We start from the raw sequence: 18,317 nt of genomic DNA, 5'->3' as shown, positions 1-18,317 counted from the left end.
AAGCAGTCCTGAGAGGGAAGTTCATAGCACTAACAGGACTACCTCAAAAAAAATAAATAAATAAAAATAATAAACTATTTAATCCTACAACTTAAAGAATTAGAAAGCGAACAACAAGAAAAGCCCACTTCTAATAATGATTAGAGCAGAAATAAATCACATAGAGGCTAAAAAACAATACAAAAAAATCAATGAAATCAAGAGCTAGTTCTTTGAAAGATAAACAAGACTGATGAACCATTAGCCAGACTCATGAAGAAACAGAGAGGACCTAAATAAATAAAATCAGAAACAAAAGCTGTGAAGTAACAACTGACACCACAGAAATACAAAGGAGTGTAAGAAAATACCATGAACAACTATATGCCAACAAGCTGGACAATGTGGTTGAAGTGAACAAAATCCTAAAAAAAAATACAATCTTCCAAAACTAAATCAGGAAGAATCAGAAAACCTGAATAGGCCAATAACAACTGATGAAATAGAAACAGTAATCAAAAAACTCCAAGCAAACAAAAGCCCTAGTCCAGATGGCTTCACAGGGGAGTTTTAGCAAACCATCAAAGAACAACTAACACCTTTCCTCCTCAAACTATTCCAAAAAATCCAAGAGGAAGGAACACTTCCAAACTCTTTTTATGAGGCCAGTGTTATCCTAATTCTAAAACCAGGTAAGACACTTCAAAGAAAGAGAACTATAGGCTAATATCCCTGATGAATATAGATGCTAAAATCCTCAACAAAATATTAGCAAAACGGATCCAGCAATATATTAAAAATATCATATACCATGATCAAGTGGGATTTATTCCAGGGATGCAAGGCTGGTACAATATTCACAAATCAATAAATGTGATACATCACATGAACAAACTGAAAGACATAAATCGCATGATCATATCAATAGATGCAGAAAAAGCATTCGACAAAATCCAACACCCATTTTTTAATAAAAACTCTCAGCCCAGTGTGAACAATTCATAACCTGGAATATAGAACCAGTATAGCCAACGAGCTCCAGAGAATTGTCACCTAGACCCTCGTGTACAACCACAAAAGGTATGGAAGGAATTTTTGATTCTCAGGTTCCTATCTGTGTACCAGCCTGCACATGGGGACATTTCTTTAGTTTTTGGCAGACGAAAAACTATGTCCTCCCAAAGGGTCCCCATCCTCCTAGCAAACAAATGTTCACAGCAGCACTATTCACAATAACCACCGGGGAAACAGCCCAAACATCCACTGATGGATGGATAAACAAATGGGTCTCTCCATATAATGGTATGTTATTCAGCCATGAAAGGGGATGGAGTACTGACACATGCTACAACATGGGTGGGCCTTGAAGACGTTATGCTAAGTGAAGAGGGCCAGACATGAAAGGCCATGTATTATATGATTTCATTTGTATGAAATATCCATTACAGGTAAAACCATAGCAACAGAAAATAGATTAGTGGTTGCCAGAGGATAGAGGGCAGGGAAATGGGAATGACTGCTAACATATATAAGGGGTGTGTGTGTGTGTGTGTGTGTTGATATTGTAGAATTAGATAGGGGCAATGGTTGCACAACAGTGAGCATATATTAAAAACAATTTTATTGTATGCTTTAAAATAGTAAAATGGTGAATTTTATGTTATGTAAATTTTATCTCAATTTTTTGAAGCCTGAAAAAAAGAGAAGCTGGGTGACTATACTAATAGCAGAGAAAGTAGTTTTCAGAGCAAAGACAATTACCAGAGATAAACAGTAACTTTACATAATGATAAAGGGTCAATTCGCTAAACAAACAACCATCTCAAATGTGTCTACACTTAACAAAACAGCTCAAAATAAATAAAGCAAAAACTGATGGAACTGCAAGGAGAAATAGACAAATCCACAATGACAGTAGTATGCCAACACTCCCTTCGGTGTAATCAATAAAATAAAACAACCTAAGAGAAAATCAGCAAGGAAATAGGGGATTCTCAACAAGATCATCAACCAATTGTATTTAATTGATATATACATTTACACACACATAAACACAAAACACTGTACTCCTCAACAGCAGAATATACATTATTCTCAAGTGCACACATATACATTCACCAGGAGAGAATATATTCTGGGTCATAAAAATAAACCTTAAAGATTTTAAGAGAATTGAAACCATATAAAATGTGTTCATTGACCATAATGGAGTTAAATGAGAAGTCAATCACAGAAAATATCTCCAACACTTGGAAATTAGACAACAGATTTCTAAAGAATATATGGATTGAAAGGGAAGCCTCTAAAGAAATTAGAAAATATTGTGAACTAAAGAAAACTGAAAATATAACATATCAAAATGTGTGGTGTGCAGTGAAAGTAGTCCTTCAAGGGAAATTTATGGCAATAAATACTTATATTAGAAAAGAACAGTCTCTAATCAACAATCTAAGCATTCATCTCAAGAAAATAGAAAAACAAGAGCAAAATGAACCCAGACATGCAGAAGAAAGAAAATGATAAGAACAAAAATCGATAAATTTTAAAACAGAAAAACAATACCAAAAAAAAAGGCCAAAAACTGGTTCTTTCCAAGGATGAATATAATGTATAAACCTCTAGCCAGACTGACAAACAATAACGGGGAAAAAACACACATTATCAACATCAGGAATGAAAGAAAGGACCTCACTATAGATCCCAGACACTAAAAATATAATAAGGGATACAATAAGCAACTCCAGTCACGTAAATTCAACAACTTATATAAAGTGTTCCAATTCCTTGAAAGCCACAAACTACCAAAATTTACCTAGGAATAAATTAAAGAAGTTGCATTTGTAGTTTAAAATACCCGGGGGGGGGGGGGGGGGGGGGGCGGGGAAGATCGCTAGGTTCAAAGAGTTTCACTGGCGAATTCTACCAGCATTTAAAGATGAAATAACACCACATCTACATAATGTAAGGAAAGATTTCCCAATTCATTTTATGAGGCCAGGTTTACCCTGATTCTGAAACTAAACAAAGGCAGTACAAAAAACAAAAACAAAAAACATCATGACCTCATGAATATAGACACCAAAATCCCCAACAAATAGTAATCAATCAAATCCAGCAACATATTAAAGGAATAATGTTGCTTTTGGGATTTATCACAAAGCACTATTTCTCCAAAGAAATACAAAAAGTGACATCTAGACTTGCTCTGCCTTCTAACTAATAAATGCAAAGCCCCTGCATGGCCCCTTGCTGGGTTTTTCTTTTTTAGATATCTATTTGCCTCATTGCTGGAGTCCAGGCTACCCAACCCTGCCCAAACACCACCCCAGTACCCTTGTGGATGGAAACACAGAGAATCACTCACGACCACTTCTCATTGGCATAATACTCTGTGTAGGTTAGGTGCACAGGCAAAGGGAAAGTCACCATTGCCAACAACCCCCTATCCCAGAGTTCCATCAGAATGGTGTATGTGTTTACAAAGGAGAGAGCAAGGAGAAGGTGGCTGCAAACTTCGGGTCAGAGACTTGCCAGGAGTCTGTGGGCATGGCTGTCTCTTGTCTCTACCTGGCAGGTTCCAGATCTAGATGCAAACTCCTCTTGAGAATGCTTCCTCAGCCAAGAAGAAGGACCAGCCTCATTCTCTCGTCTCCCGAGAGCAGAACCAAAGGATGGAAGTCATCAAGGAGCAGATCCAACTCAACAGGTTAGATCCAACAAGTCTAACCATGATAACTCACCCAAACCACAGGCTGCCTTGTGAAAGGACTTGAACAGACACCTCTCCAAAGAAGATATACAAAAGGCCAGTAAGCACATGAAAAAAATGTTTAGTCATTAAGGAAATACAATCAAAGCCACAGGATGGCTGTAACAAAAAATAATCTAAAATAGCAAGTGTTGGCAAAGATGTGGAGAAAATGCAGCCCTGGTGCATTGCTGGTAGAAACGTAAAATGGTCCAGCTGCTGTGGAAAACGGTATGGCGGCGTCTCAAAAATTAAAAACGGAACTACCATATTACCCAGCAATTCCACTCCTAGTTACATACTCAAAAGAATTGAAAGTAGGGACACAGATATTGTACATCCGTGTTCACAGCTGCATTGGTCACAATAGCCAAAAGATAGAAACCACCCACGTGCCCATCAACAGATGAATGGATAAACAAAATGTGGTCTGTCCAAAGAATGGAGTACTATTCCCCCATAAAAAGGAATGAGGGGCTGATACATGCTACAACATGGATGAACATTAGAAACATCATGCTAAGTGAAATAAGCCAGGCACAAAAGGAGACCTGATTCCATTTCTATGAGGAACCTAGAATAGTTAAATTCATAGAGGCAGAAAACAGAACGGGGGTCACCGTGCAGCGAGGGGAGGCGGGGCAGGGAGTTATTCTTTAGTGGGCACATCGGAGACGATGAGAAAGTTCTGGAGAAGGGCAGTGGTAATGGTTGCACAGTATCACACTCGATGCCACTGAAATGTACATTTAAAAATGGTTCAAGTGGAAAAAAATAAAAATAAAAATGGTAAACTTTGTTACTTATGTTTTACCACAATAAAAATGTGATTTTTTAAAAGGCCGCCTTGTGAGATTGTGTTCATCCCAAATTACCAAGCCCAAGCTGGCCACGGGGCGGGCGGTGGGTGACAACCCGTTCAGCGTCTTCCTACCTTGAGAGGACAAGGCTATGGCCGCTGACTTCTCTCTTCACCACAGAAACTTCAGACAAGTTCCCGTGGGGAGGCCTAACTCCATACCTGGTACAACCGCTCGCCACAAAATGACGTTTCTGTCCAAGACGACGGACTGCAAATATGGCGGCGGGCCCCTAGACTACAACGGAGCTGCGAAATTCCTCTTGCCTAGTGACGTGGTAGCCATGGAAATGTCGTAAAGCAACGCATTACTCACATGCTTGTGGCAATGCTGGTGTAAACAAACGTGCTGAGCTGCCAGGCGCAGCAGCACAGCGCATGCCACTGTGTACAGTCCATAATACTTGAAAAGGATGGTAAATACTATGTTAGTGGTGTATGTGTTTACATACTATGCTTCTTCGCATTTTTTAATTTTTATTTATTGCTTTGCAAGATGAAGGGAGAAGAGAGAGAGAAACATCGATCTGTTGTTCCACTTATTGATACTTTCATTGGTTGATTCTTGTAAGTGCCCTGATTAGGGACTGAACCTGCAACCCTGGTGTATCGGATCAATGCTCTAACCAACTGTTATCCGGCCAGGGCTATCATTACTTTAGAGTGTACTGTTTCTACTTATAAAATAACATTTTAAAAAGTTTGCTGTGAAACAGTGTGCCACGTTACACAACAGCAGCCTCACACGTCTCGTTTACTGCGCCTCGACTGCATTTTCTCTTGTGTTTGATTTAATCTTGTTATTTTATAAATTTCATGAAGCCTAAGTGTACATTGTTTATAAAGCTTACAGTAGTGGACAGTAATGACCTAGGTGTGTACATACACTCACCACTCTCTCACTGACTCACCCAGAACAACTTCAGTCCCGCAAACTCCATTTATGTAATTACCCTATTCAGGTGTACCATGTTTTATCCTTTAGACTATTTCCACCATACCCTTTCTACTGCAGATGTTAGGTACACAAATACAATGTTACAATGGTCTGTATTCTGTACAGTAACATGCTGTACTGGTTCGTAGCCTAGGAAATAGGCTATACCATAGAGCCTAGATGTGTAGTAGGCTATACCAGCGATTTTCAACCAGTGTGCCACAAGAATTTTTACAATATGCAATATTTTAAAAATGGGGCACTGACCTCTTTTCCCTTAGAATTCAGGGGTAAGGAGCCTTTTTCCTGCCAATGGCCATTCGATATTTATAACATCACTTGTGGGCCACACAAAATTATCAACTTAAAAATTACCTGCTATATTTGGCCAAACATTTAATTAACTCACCCTAACGCCTTGGCAGGTCCAGACCAAATGATTTCTCAGGCCTTATACGGCCTGTGGGCCAGATGTTGCCCACCCCTGCTTTAGATTGTCAAATAAAAAAATGACAACAGCCAACAATAGCCGTCTGGTGTGAATGAATCAAAATTATACCTTTTTTTTTTGTCAAGTGGCATAAATATATTTTTTTGGTGTGCCACAAAATTTTAGTAATTAGCTTATGTGTGCCATGAGCTGAAGAAGGTTGAAAACCACTGGCAATACCATTTAGGTTTGTGTACATGCACTCTGTGATGTCCACACAACGATGAAATCGCCTAGACCAGCGGTCGCCAACTGGTGGTCCGTGAGGTCCAAAAGGTTGGTGACCACTCGCCTGGATGACACATTTCTTAGATGGTATCCCTGTCGTTAAGTGGCACATGACTGTATTTTTGTTACCCAACTTAGAGTTGTGATGAGCACATGGTTTAAAGACTAAAACCTGCCAGGCACTGATGAGACGTGATTCATCTGTGGGCGAATTCAAAGATTTAGATCTGGTATCAGAATCTTGTTCACTTATGTCACCAGCAGCCCACCAGGTGTGCCATTATCCCGTAGAAGACTTCTATGGGTTTCCTCTCATCCCGGATGTGTTAGCCCCCTGCCTCTCAAACATTGGGGGCTCAGTTAACATTCATTGAATAAATGAATGATACATTCAAGAATGACACCTCCCGGAATGGCTAAAATATACTAACCACCACAAAGGGCTAAAATGCCCTCCCCTCCCCATACCAATCTATAGGGAAGATGAAAATCAAAAGAACTACAGGTAAGCCCTAGCTGGTTTGGCTCAGTGGATAGAGCGTTGGTCTGCGGACTGAAGGGTCCTGGGTTCAATTCCAGTCAAGGGCACATGCCTGGGTTGTGAACTGGATCCCTAGTAGAGGGCATGCAAGAGGCGGCCAATCAATTATTCTCTGTCATCATTGATATTTCTATCTCTCGCTCCCTCTCCCTTCCTCTCTGAAATCAGTATATGCTCATACAATTAATGACCATTTGCCATGTTCCAGGCACTCTGCTCAGCCCTTTACTCCGCAATCCATTTAATCAGCATAACAATCCTATGTAAAATGATCCTGACCTTATAAACAAGGAAATTGACGCTCAGAAAGGAGAGTGCATTTGCCCAAGGTTAGTAAATCCTGAACTCAGACTAGAACCCAAGCAGTCCCTACTGCAGAGCCCAAGCCCTCCTAATTATTTAGCTATGCTGCTTCAAGCACCCACCGAAATTTCCAGGGACTCAATTAAGTTATTTTTTCTGAGCCTTCATCTCACTTTTCTATTGGTCCAGGGAAGTCAAAGGAACCTGTCTTTGGAATGCATCCACTGCTTGAGTCAATGGCTACCTAGCAACTCCAGGAGGGTCATATTTTCAGTCTTTATCAAGATTTCCACTATAAACAGAAATCACCTCAATGCTCAAAAGCAGCGCTGTCCAATCGAAATATACAACGAGCCATCTACATAATTTAACATTTTCTAGTAGCCTCAGGAAAATAAAATAATAAGGTATGGGTGAAATTAACTTTAACATAGTTTATTTAACCCAATATATCTAAAACAATGTGTTTTCAATATGAACAAATAATTAATGGGATACATTAGTTTACATTCTTTTCTTCATACTAAGGGTTTGGAAGCTAATGTGTGTTTTACACTAATCACACATTTCAATTAGAATTCCCCACATTTCCAATGGTCGGTAGCCAATGTGGTAAGTGGCCACTATACTGGACTTCTCCGGTCTAAAATGTTTGCCTCTCTTTTTCTCATCTTTCCTTGTCTCGCTGGATGCTCTACTTTGTCTTTATCAGTCCTATATTTCTTTTCAATAGTTGTCATCTATAATAGTCACCAATGAAAGCATATGAGCGACAGAGTATGCCATCATTATGACTCCCATTAATCCTATAGCTATCACCTCTAATCACATCACCACTGTCATCTGCACTTCCCCTTCGTCCTCTGTTTGTTCTCATCTTCCTTTCTTCCCTCCCAGGCCATTACCCCTTCGGGAAATCCATAGTAGAGCAGTAAACCTCTTCCTCTATCTGTGGCCACCTTAATTCGCAGTTCGGGTTAAATCACTGACTCTAAACCTCAGTAAACTCACTTGTAAAACAGGAACAACCACACTTGTGGTCACTACCCACTTGAGAGGTGTTCCAAAGGTCATAGATACCCTACGCTTTGACTTTCTCCTCCCATTTTTGTCCCTCTTACCTTCCCATTCCTCAGCACCTCCATCCTCCTTCCCAATGCCACATGTCCCTCATCTTCCTCAGCTGGACACCTCCCCATCCCCCATATCCAGACCATCACCATGGGAATGAGGAGGAAGACCAAGTCCCAGCAACTGGGAGCAGATGAGTGGGAGCCCAGAAAATAACCGACTCTCCCCAGTTTTCTGCCCGTTAAAAGAAGAAGGATAACAAGTGCCCTAGTAAAACCCACTCCAAAAACCCACAAGGGTAGTAAAGCCCTTCAAAGATAACTTGCCACCAGCTCAGAATTGTGAGACCACCTCCCACCCATATCTTTACGAGAACAAGGCAGAAGGAAGAGGCTGGGTCTTCGCAGGCTGGCCACTTCGTGTGAAAAAACAAGTCCTCCTCCTGTCCCCACAGGTTCCCAGATCCTTCCCAACTAGAACAGGAAAGGTGAGATTCCAACCTGATGCAACTGTCTCCTTAACCCTGAGCCCTCGGTCATCAAAACACAGGCAATCAAAAATAAAGTGAGCCCTAGCTAGTTTGGCTCAGTGGATAGAGTGTCGCCCTGAAGACCAAAGGGTCCCAGGTTTGATTCTGGTCAAGGGCACATGCCGGGGTTGCGGGCTCGATCCCCAGTAGGGGGCATGCAGGAGACAGCCAATCAATGATTCTCTCTCATTGATGTTTCTATCTCTCGCTCCCTCTCCCTTCCTCTCTGAAATCAATAAAATTATTTTAAAAAAGTAAAAAATAAAGTGAAACACAATCTCATGCTGAGGAGGTGGTGAAATGGGCCCTTTCCCACCCTGTTGGCGAAGGGCAATTTGGCAAAACCTATCAAAAGTCCTGAAACTTGGCATATCCACTTCCAGGAATTGAAGGTGGGGATTACTACAAGCCACAAGGATGTCTACTTCAGTGTTATTTATAATAATGGAAAAGTACAAACAAACATCTGACAATATAATTTAGGTTAAATAAATTATGGTACATCCATGTAATCCCATGCAGGTATTAAGAATAATATATATATATAAAAGCCTAATAAGCAAATTGTCTTCCTTGGGAGTTCGACCGAGAGACTGGGAGTTCAATCGCTCACTATGATGTGTGCTGACCACCAGGGGGAGGTGCAGAATGAAGGAAGGCCCCAGCCGGCAGCCAGAAGGAAGGCTCCGACCAGCAGCTGGAATGGCCCAATTGGCCCTGATCACCAGCCAGGCCTAGGGATCCACCTGTGCACAAATTTCATGCACTGAGCCTCTAGTTTTATCATCCTACTAGAGGCCAGTGCATGAAAATTCATGCACTGGAGGGGGGGTCCCTCAGCCTGGCCTGCCCCCTCTCACAGTCCGGGAGCCCTCAGGGGCGGGAGGCAACCTGGCAATCAGGGGAAGGCGATGCCCTATCACACCCCTGCTGCTGCCACTGCTGGCAGCACAAGCCTCGGCTGGCCCTGGTTACTTGAGTCTCGGGTGGCCCTGGGCAGCTGGGCAGCTGCCATCCAAGTCTTGCCTGTGCCTCAGGCCAGCCCTGGGTGGCTGGGGAGCTGAGGGGTCTGGGGGACTCCGGAGGCAAATGCACGGAGGCCTTGCAGCACACCTGCCACCCCAGTGGGGCTGAGGGGACTGGGTGCCGCCATCTTGTGGCTGTAGGCGCTGCCATCTTTGAGGGCGGGGCAGTCAATTAGCATATTCCCTCCTTTTGGATGTGGGCGCTGCCATTTTGCGATGGCGAGAGAGTCAATTAGCATATTCCCTCTTTATTAGATAGGATATAATAAAACCCTAATGTGCAAATTGACCGAATGGCAGTACGACCAGTCGCTATGATGTGCACTGACCACCAGGGGGCAGTCGCTCAGTGCAGGAGCTGTCCCCTGGTGGTCAGTGCACTCCCACAGGGGGAGCACCACTCAACCAGAAGCCGGGCTCACGGCTGGCGAGCGCAGGGGCATTGGCGGGAGCCTCTCCTGCCTCTGTGGCAGGCAGACATCCCCCGAGGGGTCCTGGACTGCAAGAGGGTGCAGGCTGGGCTGAGGGACCCCTCCCCCGCGCCAGGGCACGAATGTCGTTCACTGGGCCTCTAGTATGAAAAGATGTTCCGGACATATTAAGAGAGCTTCATATCTCCAGCTTTCCTCAGATTTCCAAGCTCATCTACCCAACTGTCTACTTGAAAAATGCAGCATGTCCAAACAGGACTTGATTGTCAAGTTCAACCTATTCCACCCCCCGTCTTCACATTTCAGATTATGGCACCACCATTTGCTCAGTTCTTAGACCCAACACCTGGGAAAAATTCCCAATTCTCTTCTTTCACCCCCTCCCCATATCATATTCATGAGCACCTCCCATGCACCAGACCTTCTGAATCCAGCCACTTTCCCCTTCCCACCTCCATCATAATAACTCAAAGCACAATCAATTTTTGTTTTGACTTCCACAGTAACCACCTAACTTTTCTCCCGGCTCCTATTCTTACCCTCAACAGCCTCTTTTCATTCAGCAATCCAAAGGATCTTTTAAACACATAAATCAGTCTCCACCCTCCCCCTATTCACAGAACAAAACCCAAGGATCTTAGGTAAGCCCTCTATGACCAGGTTCCTGCTTCTGTCTCCCATTGCGTCCCTCATCCCTTCCCCACACGCACTCACTCCACTCCAACAACAGCGGTTTCCTTACTGTTTCAATAACATGCTGAACACATTCCCACCCAAGAAATTTGCATCTGCTGCTCCCTCTACCTAGTGTATTCCCCAAATATTTCATGGTTGGCTTCCTCAAGTCAGTAAAACGTCCTCAAGAGATCCTTGCTGATTATCCCATGCCTCTCCCTCTCTTTCCATGCTCTTTGGTTTTATTTTGTTTAGGGTTTCTTCATAGCTATGGTACATTGTTATACTAATATTAGATTGTTTGTTGGCCCCCAATGAACATGCCTGCTGGAATCAGTACCCTTGGATAGTTGCTTCCAAGTTGACTCTGGGCTTATCCACGTAACTTGCTTTGGCCAATGGACATTAGCAAAGGTTATGGAAGCAGAGGCTTAAGAGGGGCTGCGTGCTGGGGTTTGGCACCATGGAACACCTCTGCTGCCACCATGTAGGAGATCTGGGCTGTCCTGCTGGAGAAACCATGCGGATGAAAACTGAAGTACCCCAGCCAACCACCAGCCATGTGAACAAAGCCATCTCGGACCATCCAGCCCCAGGAAAGCCACCAGATGACCACAACCCAGGCAAGAGCAGCAGAACTGGCCAGCTGGGTCCAGCCCAAAAGGCAGACTCCTGAGCAAATAAATGATTATGGTTTTAAGCCACTACCTTTGGGGTGGCTAGTTGTGGAGCAATAGATAACTGTTACAATAGATAACTGTTACAATAGATAACTGTTACAATAGCTTATCTGTCACTGGCTATGGCAGAGGCTCCTAGATAATCAGCAAACTGTTTGTCTCTTCTTCCTGGATCCACCTCCCCCATCTTCTTTGCAGTGATTAAATTGTAGCCAATGAAATGCAAGCATAACTGATCAGGGCAACTTTAGGGATGGGGCTGTTAAGGGGCTTTGCCTTCTTCACATTTTCTCCCCTTCCTGGACGAAAACAATGACAATATTGCAAAATAGCAGGGGCCTGGAATATGAAAGAAAGGCCCACCAACCAAGAACATTCATCCTGAATGTTCTGTGAGCAAGAAAAGATTTCCAGTAGATGCCCGGCTGGCGTGGCTCAGTGGTTAAGCATTGACCCATAAACCAGGAGGTCACAGTTCAATTCCGGGACAGGGCACATTCCCAGATTGTGGGCTCAAACCCCAGTGTGGGGTGTGCAGGAGGCAGCAGATCACTTGATTCTCTCATCATTGATGTTTCTATCTCTCTCTCCCTATCCATTCCTCTCTAAAATCAATTTAAAAATATTTTTTAAAAAAGACTTCTACTAGGGCCATTACACATGTAGGGACCTATTTGTTAGACCTATGCTAATTAATACACTGACCAAGAGTCTCAGTCCACTTGCTTATTGTCTGTCTGGCTCTACCCCACCTTGACAGTCACATATGAATGAAAGCACCATGAGAGCAGGTGCCTCACCTGTCTTGTTTGGTTTCCAGGGCCTAAAACAGAGTTGGGCTCACTAAATAATTACACCTGCTGTAAATTAAATATGGCCACAAATGCTCTGCAGCTCCTCCCTCCAAGAGGAGGAGTCTGTATCACCATCATCGAAGTCCAGACCAGCCACGTGACAGTCACCGATCAGAAAACACAATGGAAGTGGCTCTGTGACTTCCAAATCTTAAGATATCTTGCAACTTTCGCTCTTGCCCTCTTGGAACACTGGGGACATGTAAGAAACACAGGCTATCCCACCGGAGAGGCCACATGGAGAGAGAGGCTCAGCTGTCTCAGCCACAAGCCAATCCGCCAGCTGATGTGGTCACATGAGGGAGCCCCGGGCCAGAACCCACCCAATCCCAACGCACAGAATCACGGAAAATAACAACTTGTTGTCTGAAGTCCAAAGTTTAAACATGATTAAGTCTAAGGATGGTTTGTGACACCACAATCAATCATAGAGACTGAACATATGAAGACCAAATAATTGATATGTGTATGGCTACACTGCCCTTGCTATCTAAGGAGATTCTGTGTGTATCCACCCCAACCTAATCCCTGGTGTTTGCCTCCCCTTCTAATCTAACCAAAATAGAACCCAGGTCAGAACCACCTGCACTTGGCCAGTGCCTGCCATTCCTAGTGTCACCTGCCTGCCTTTCAGATGGTCTGTGTGCCTCCAGGGTCTTTTCTGTCCCATTCACCTTGCAGACCATGAATCCGCAAGCTAGCTTGTGGGTTAGGGTTATGGTTATGGTTAGAAAAAATATCAATAAGAAAACAACACTTTGTAATGTGAAAATTATATCAAATTTGAATTTCAGGTCTACAAATAGTTTTATTGGAAAATGTTCACATATGTATTGTCCATGTCTGCGTGTGCTGCAAAAGCAGAGCTGCGTGGTTGTGATGGAAACTGCATGGCCCACAAAGCCTTAACCATTCACTATCTGACGGGCCCTGCCACAGGCTGCCATCAGACTAACCGGGAATCATCTTTTTTCCTATATTCAGTCCCAAACTTTTGAAGACTTCTGTCTCCTCCTTCAAGGGGATGAAACTTGGTGCTACATCAGATCCCAGGAGTTAGCAACCTAAATTCATTCCCAATGACACTCTATCAGGTATTATCCATTTTGTGTCTTCATTTGGTTTGTTCTTCTTGAGCAGCAAGCTATCTATTGCAATCTAAACCCTCCCCATTTCTCACTCCACTCAGGGTCCCCAGGTCCCCAACCAGGATAGCTTCCCTGCTTTGCCAAATGTTTCCCCAGGTGAATTCTTTGGAACACCAATCCCGAGAGATAGCTTTGGAAAAAGGAAACTACAGACTCTACCTCTTTGAGGCACAATATACGTATCTGGCATGGTAAGGCTCTGAGAAGTCTTGCAGTAAAGACACCAGTTTCCCTTTGCTTAACTCAACCGTTCCCAAACACAGTAACCATAAATACGTTTGTCTACAGAACACTTGTTGACTACCAGCATCTAGAACAGTGCCTGGGTTCCAGCATCTGCTGAAAGAATGAAAAATGACAACATTCCACAGAACTAGGAATCCACAGAACATACCTTGGAAATGCCGCTCGAGCTCTTTCTTCTCTCTCTTCGGTCTGGGGTGTTCCCTCCCGTGTCTTCTGTTCCACACATGTAATCTAATCATAATGGCTATCATTCACTTAGCACCTGCAGGCACTGTGCTAGAGACCACACGAGACCCTTGAAAAAGTCATCTCTTCTAATCCTCACGACCACCTCTGAAGCAGGTATGTTATTCTATCATTGCCATTTTGCCAAAAATTAAACCATGGGTCAGAAAATTTAAATCACTGGCCCAAGATAAAGCAAGTAGAAAAGCTAGAATTCAAAACTACATCCGTCTAACTCCAAAGCGCATGATCTTTCTCCTCCACCAAAGTCTGTCCCTATAACACACTGTGACTGATGTGCTGGCTATCCACCTGATATCCCTCCCTGCCTTCTTCCATGCTAGCTGAACCCTGATTTGTATGAAGAGGCAACATGTCAACCAAGGCAATGGATCGTGACCCACCAAGCCAATCACAATGGTGTTGCAACCGGGACAAGCATTTGACCCAGTTCTGGACAAGAAGACATAATTAAACATCATCTGTGGGGGGAGGGAGGAGGAGCTGTCCTGGGAGAGCCGAACAAAGATATGGACCAGTTATGCCTCGACCCTCACCCAGTTCCCCTCCTTCCTGCCTTGAACTTGGTGTAATGGCTGAAGCTTCAGGGGCCATCTTGCAACCATGAGTATTTGCAAAGACATCAGCTCTGATACTAACTTACTGAGCCAAGGACATACCTGCAGACTTCTTGTTACATAAGAAAAAGGAGCCATTATTTGATTAACCACTGTGGCTGGATTTTCCATTTCATGCAGCTGAACCCACTCCTAATGGACCCATATGCTTTCCCCAGATTATTTACTGTTTGGACCTTATCATTATTTCACGTGCATATTATTAGCCTTGCCTCCCCAACCATGAAGTACACGCCCTGAAGGCTAAGCCCATGCTGTGTATTTTTGTTTCTACAGGGGTACAGTCATGTTAGTAAATTGTGCTTATTGTCAAGGTTTTCGGGGATAATCAGTTCAATTTAATACTTTAGTGTTTGGGAGCAGGAAGCTGTCACCATCAAATGGCTGAGATATGTGTATCTATCTCCTAACCGGTTAGTATTTCTCAAAGTGTCAATATGAAAACATACATCAGAAACATCTGAACTGTTTGTTAAATGCAGGTTCCTGGGCCCCCTCCAATCCCAACTGAACTAGGCTGTCTGGGGTTAGAGGACGGGAATGTGCATTTTTAACAAGCTCCCTGGGTGGTTTGGATATGCAAAATTTGAGAGCTATTGGGATATAAAAACCCTGTGGGTTCAAAGCATGCATGGGGTTTGGCAGGACTTCGCTAGACCCTGAGTCACCAGCCCCTCCTCAGTGGCCCCACTCCAGCCCTAAAGATCTGGGAACTTGAGACCCTTTCATGGGCAATATGGATAAAGTGATTGGCATGCCCTGAGGCATACTGGGACTAGGAAACGAACAAACAGATGCAATCTCAATCACTGTAACATCCCACCATGCCAGTGCCTCATCCCCCGGTGTAAAACGAAAACCACCAGGCAGAAAGGCAGCAACAGAGCCCAGGGCCCACTGCGACCATCGCCACTGTCCAGGGAGTTATCAGAGGACAGAGCATGTGAACAGAGGAAGAGACCACTGGAGAAACTTACACAAACTAGCGTGTGGGGCTCCTGGCTCAGAGCAACAGAAGAGACTGCAGGTGGCCTTTGGTTTATTTGTTTATTTACTGCATGCAGCTCTGAACAGCATCATACCTTGGGCACGGCTCAGACAGAAGGCTGGGTCAGGGCATCCCACACTTTTCTTCCCGCAGCAGAATCCTAGCCCAGACTGTTCTCCCAAAGCTCCGAGAAAGAAAATACCTGTGCCTCCCAACAGCATTTCCACTCCTCTGATACTCCCTGACATTCATCTTATTTCATTTCTGAGGATCATTTTCCCCGATGACAGGTGCACAAAGCCATGTATTTCCAGGGTAGCAAACAGGATATTCAATACACACACACACAAAATGATGACCTTTCTGCCCGTTGACATCCAGCCAAATTCAAAACCTCGGAGGAAAAAGACTTGAAAGTGAATCCGAGAGAGGTGGTCAGCCAGACTACAAGGGGGTGGGAGGAGGTACAGGACACAGACGGGCTAAAAGATTCAATTAAGGACTGAAGAGTTCAGGCCTTGGAAACTCAGTGACTGCCAGCTATTGGGAGTTCCCAAATCTAATCAAGCCATGTGTACAGCTGGGCCAGTTTGAGGAAGGGAAGTGAGCCCAGCCCTTCGGATGTTTCAAACAACCTGGATGCCCAGTGATTCAGTGGACACCAGGCATACCCTACGGCTCTTGAAACCTTCCTCCTTTGACCCAATGGCCTTCGGAAGAAATAATTGCTGCCATCTTCTTTCTGAGCAACTTTGCATCCCCCCCTACCCCACCCTCCACCAAAGTGCTTCGAACTCCCCCTCAAGTTCTGTTGGAGAGAATGTTACAACAGCCAAGGATAACTCTTCCATCTCCACCTTTCCTCAGGGTCCCACCGAGATTCAAGAGTATTTTCCCACACCACTTGTGTGCTGGTCCGGGCATATTTTTTAAAAATCTTTTTTACACATTTTAGGCCTGCAACATCTCCCTGCATCAAAGTAATTCGATTGAAAATTGGTCGCTCAATGGGGATATTTTTTAATGCATCTTGCCTCCTGACATGTATATCACTGAAAAAAACATCCAAGGAGCAAAAGGGGGGCTGGGACGGAGGCGGAGAGAAGAAGAGGTCTATATTTATAGGCAACCCCATTCTGCGAGCAAAAGCCACCTTTTGACCACCTGCAGAATGCGCAGGATCACGTGGGTTCTCTGCAGCGCCTTAATGTCTTACCCAGCACACAAGCCCCCGTGGCATATAAACAAATCCACAAGCGGAAAAGGCAGAGAACTCACTCCTCAGAGAGGAAGCGAATGATAATAACGGCCGCAAAAATAATAATAAAGAAAGAATAACAATTACTACTACTACTACCACCACCCAGCCAAGCGTAGACGACAGCAGTACAGTAAAGGGACAGCCGGTGCAGGCTTTGCAAAAAGATAAATCACGGAAAACCACATCGTGCCCCCCTTGCTACCCTCCCGCCCCCACCCCCCAACAAACAGAATCAAAGGAAAGGGGATGGTGGGGAGAGAAGAGGGGGAAGGATTGCAATCCCCCCCACCCCCCGTAAGCAACACCTACCTCCAGGGTCCGGATTTCTTTCTGTGTGAGGTCGTTGGAGGTAGCACATTTGGTCCTAAGCCCTTCCAGGTTGGAGATACTCAGGTCTATCATGTTTTGGACCAACTCGCACTGCTGTAAGGCTTTTTGCAAACTCAGAGGCTGCTGCTCCTCGCTTTTCGTCATGTTTTCCTCATCCATCGCTTGCTCTGCAAGCCCCCTTTCCCTCCTCCTCCTCCCAGAGAGAAAAAAGGGGGGCCAGGGGGTGTAGAGGTAGCCTACCCCCTACGCCTTTCCAACCACTGCGACTCCTCAATGTCTCATGAAGAAGAAACCTAACATCTCACACAGGGTTGAGGGGGTGGGGTGGGAGGAGGGGACAAGAGCCAAAATTTATTATTTTATTTTGGGGTATCAAGCCGACTCCATTAGAATGTCTCCTCTCTCTCTGAGTCTCTGGTCCCTGAAAAGGAGAGATGCCGTTTCTCAGAAGCAAACCAGGTGATGTGATGCTGTCTATACACTTAGGGAGGAGGAGGAGGAGGAAAAAGAGGAGGGGGAGGAGAGGAGGCGGAGGGAGAGGCGGAGAAGAAGGGAAATAGCGCTCACTCTTTACACACCGGCTCCGTGGAGGGCAAAATTATATATTTTTGGCTGGCTGGCTTTTATGTAAAAAAAAAAAAAAATCTGGTTTGCCCCCCTCCCAGTTGCAGTGACACGGCATCGTCCACCGTTTGGGGTGCTTTAGCGCGTTCTCAAGAAGCTGTCTGCATTGCTCCCGCGGCTGCGGCGGCGACTGCGGCTGGCGGCTGTCTCCTCCTCGCGCTGCTGCTGCTGCTGCCGCCGCCGGGTTCCGGGGATGACGGCTGCTGCATTCGCTCCTGCCTCGCTCCACACCGACATCTTGCCTGTCAATCAAAGGGCGGGGGGAGCGAGGGATGGAGCGCGAGCGAGGGACCTGCAGGGGAGCGGGTTGGTGGAGAGGCGCCGTGCGCGCATCCGCCCCAGCCGGTGCCGGCCCCGGCGCGCCAGGGACCCGCCGGAGGAGGAGCGCGCAGGCTCGCGCACCTGGCCGGGGAAGGGACCGCTCCCGGCGGGGGCAGGGAGAGCGTGGGGCGGGATTTCTAGGGGATGCGGAGCTCGCGTGGCAAAGTGAAATTACTACTGGGCGTG

At 44.9% G+C, this 18,317-nt stretch overlaps 1 protein-coding gene across 1 annotated transcript in view; it reads right to left on the bottom strand.

Moving 5' to 3' along the window:
* The window catches only part of KSR2 (kinase suppressor of ras 2), a gene marked incomplete at its 3' end in the record, with an annotated part of 280,786 nt that extends 262,758 nt beyond the window's left edge, over nt 1–18,028 (bottom strand). Inside the window, exon 1 of the mRNA XM_080649604.1 lies at nt 17,166–18,028. Coding sequence (XP_080505730.1) covers nt 17,166–17,345 — 180 coding nt within the window. The 5' untranslated portion in view covers nt 17,346–18,028. The remainder of the gene's footprint in view (nt 1–17,165) is intronic.
* Nucleotides 18,029–18,317: the final 289 nt, after the last annotated feature.

The sequence above is a fragment of the Plecotus auritus genome (assembly GCF_963455305.1).
Source record: "Plecotus auritus genome assembly, chromosome: 13".
NCBI lineage: Eukaryota > Metazoa > Chordata > Mammalia > Chiroptera > Vespertilionidae > Plecotus > Plecotus auritus.
Note: the sequence above shows the minus strand (reverse complement) of the source record. Positions and strands in the feature narration are given on the sequence as shown.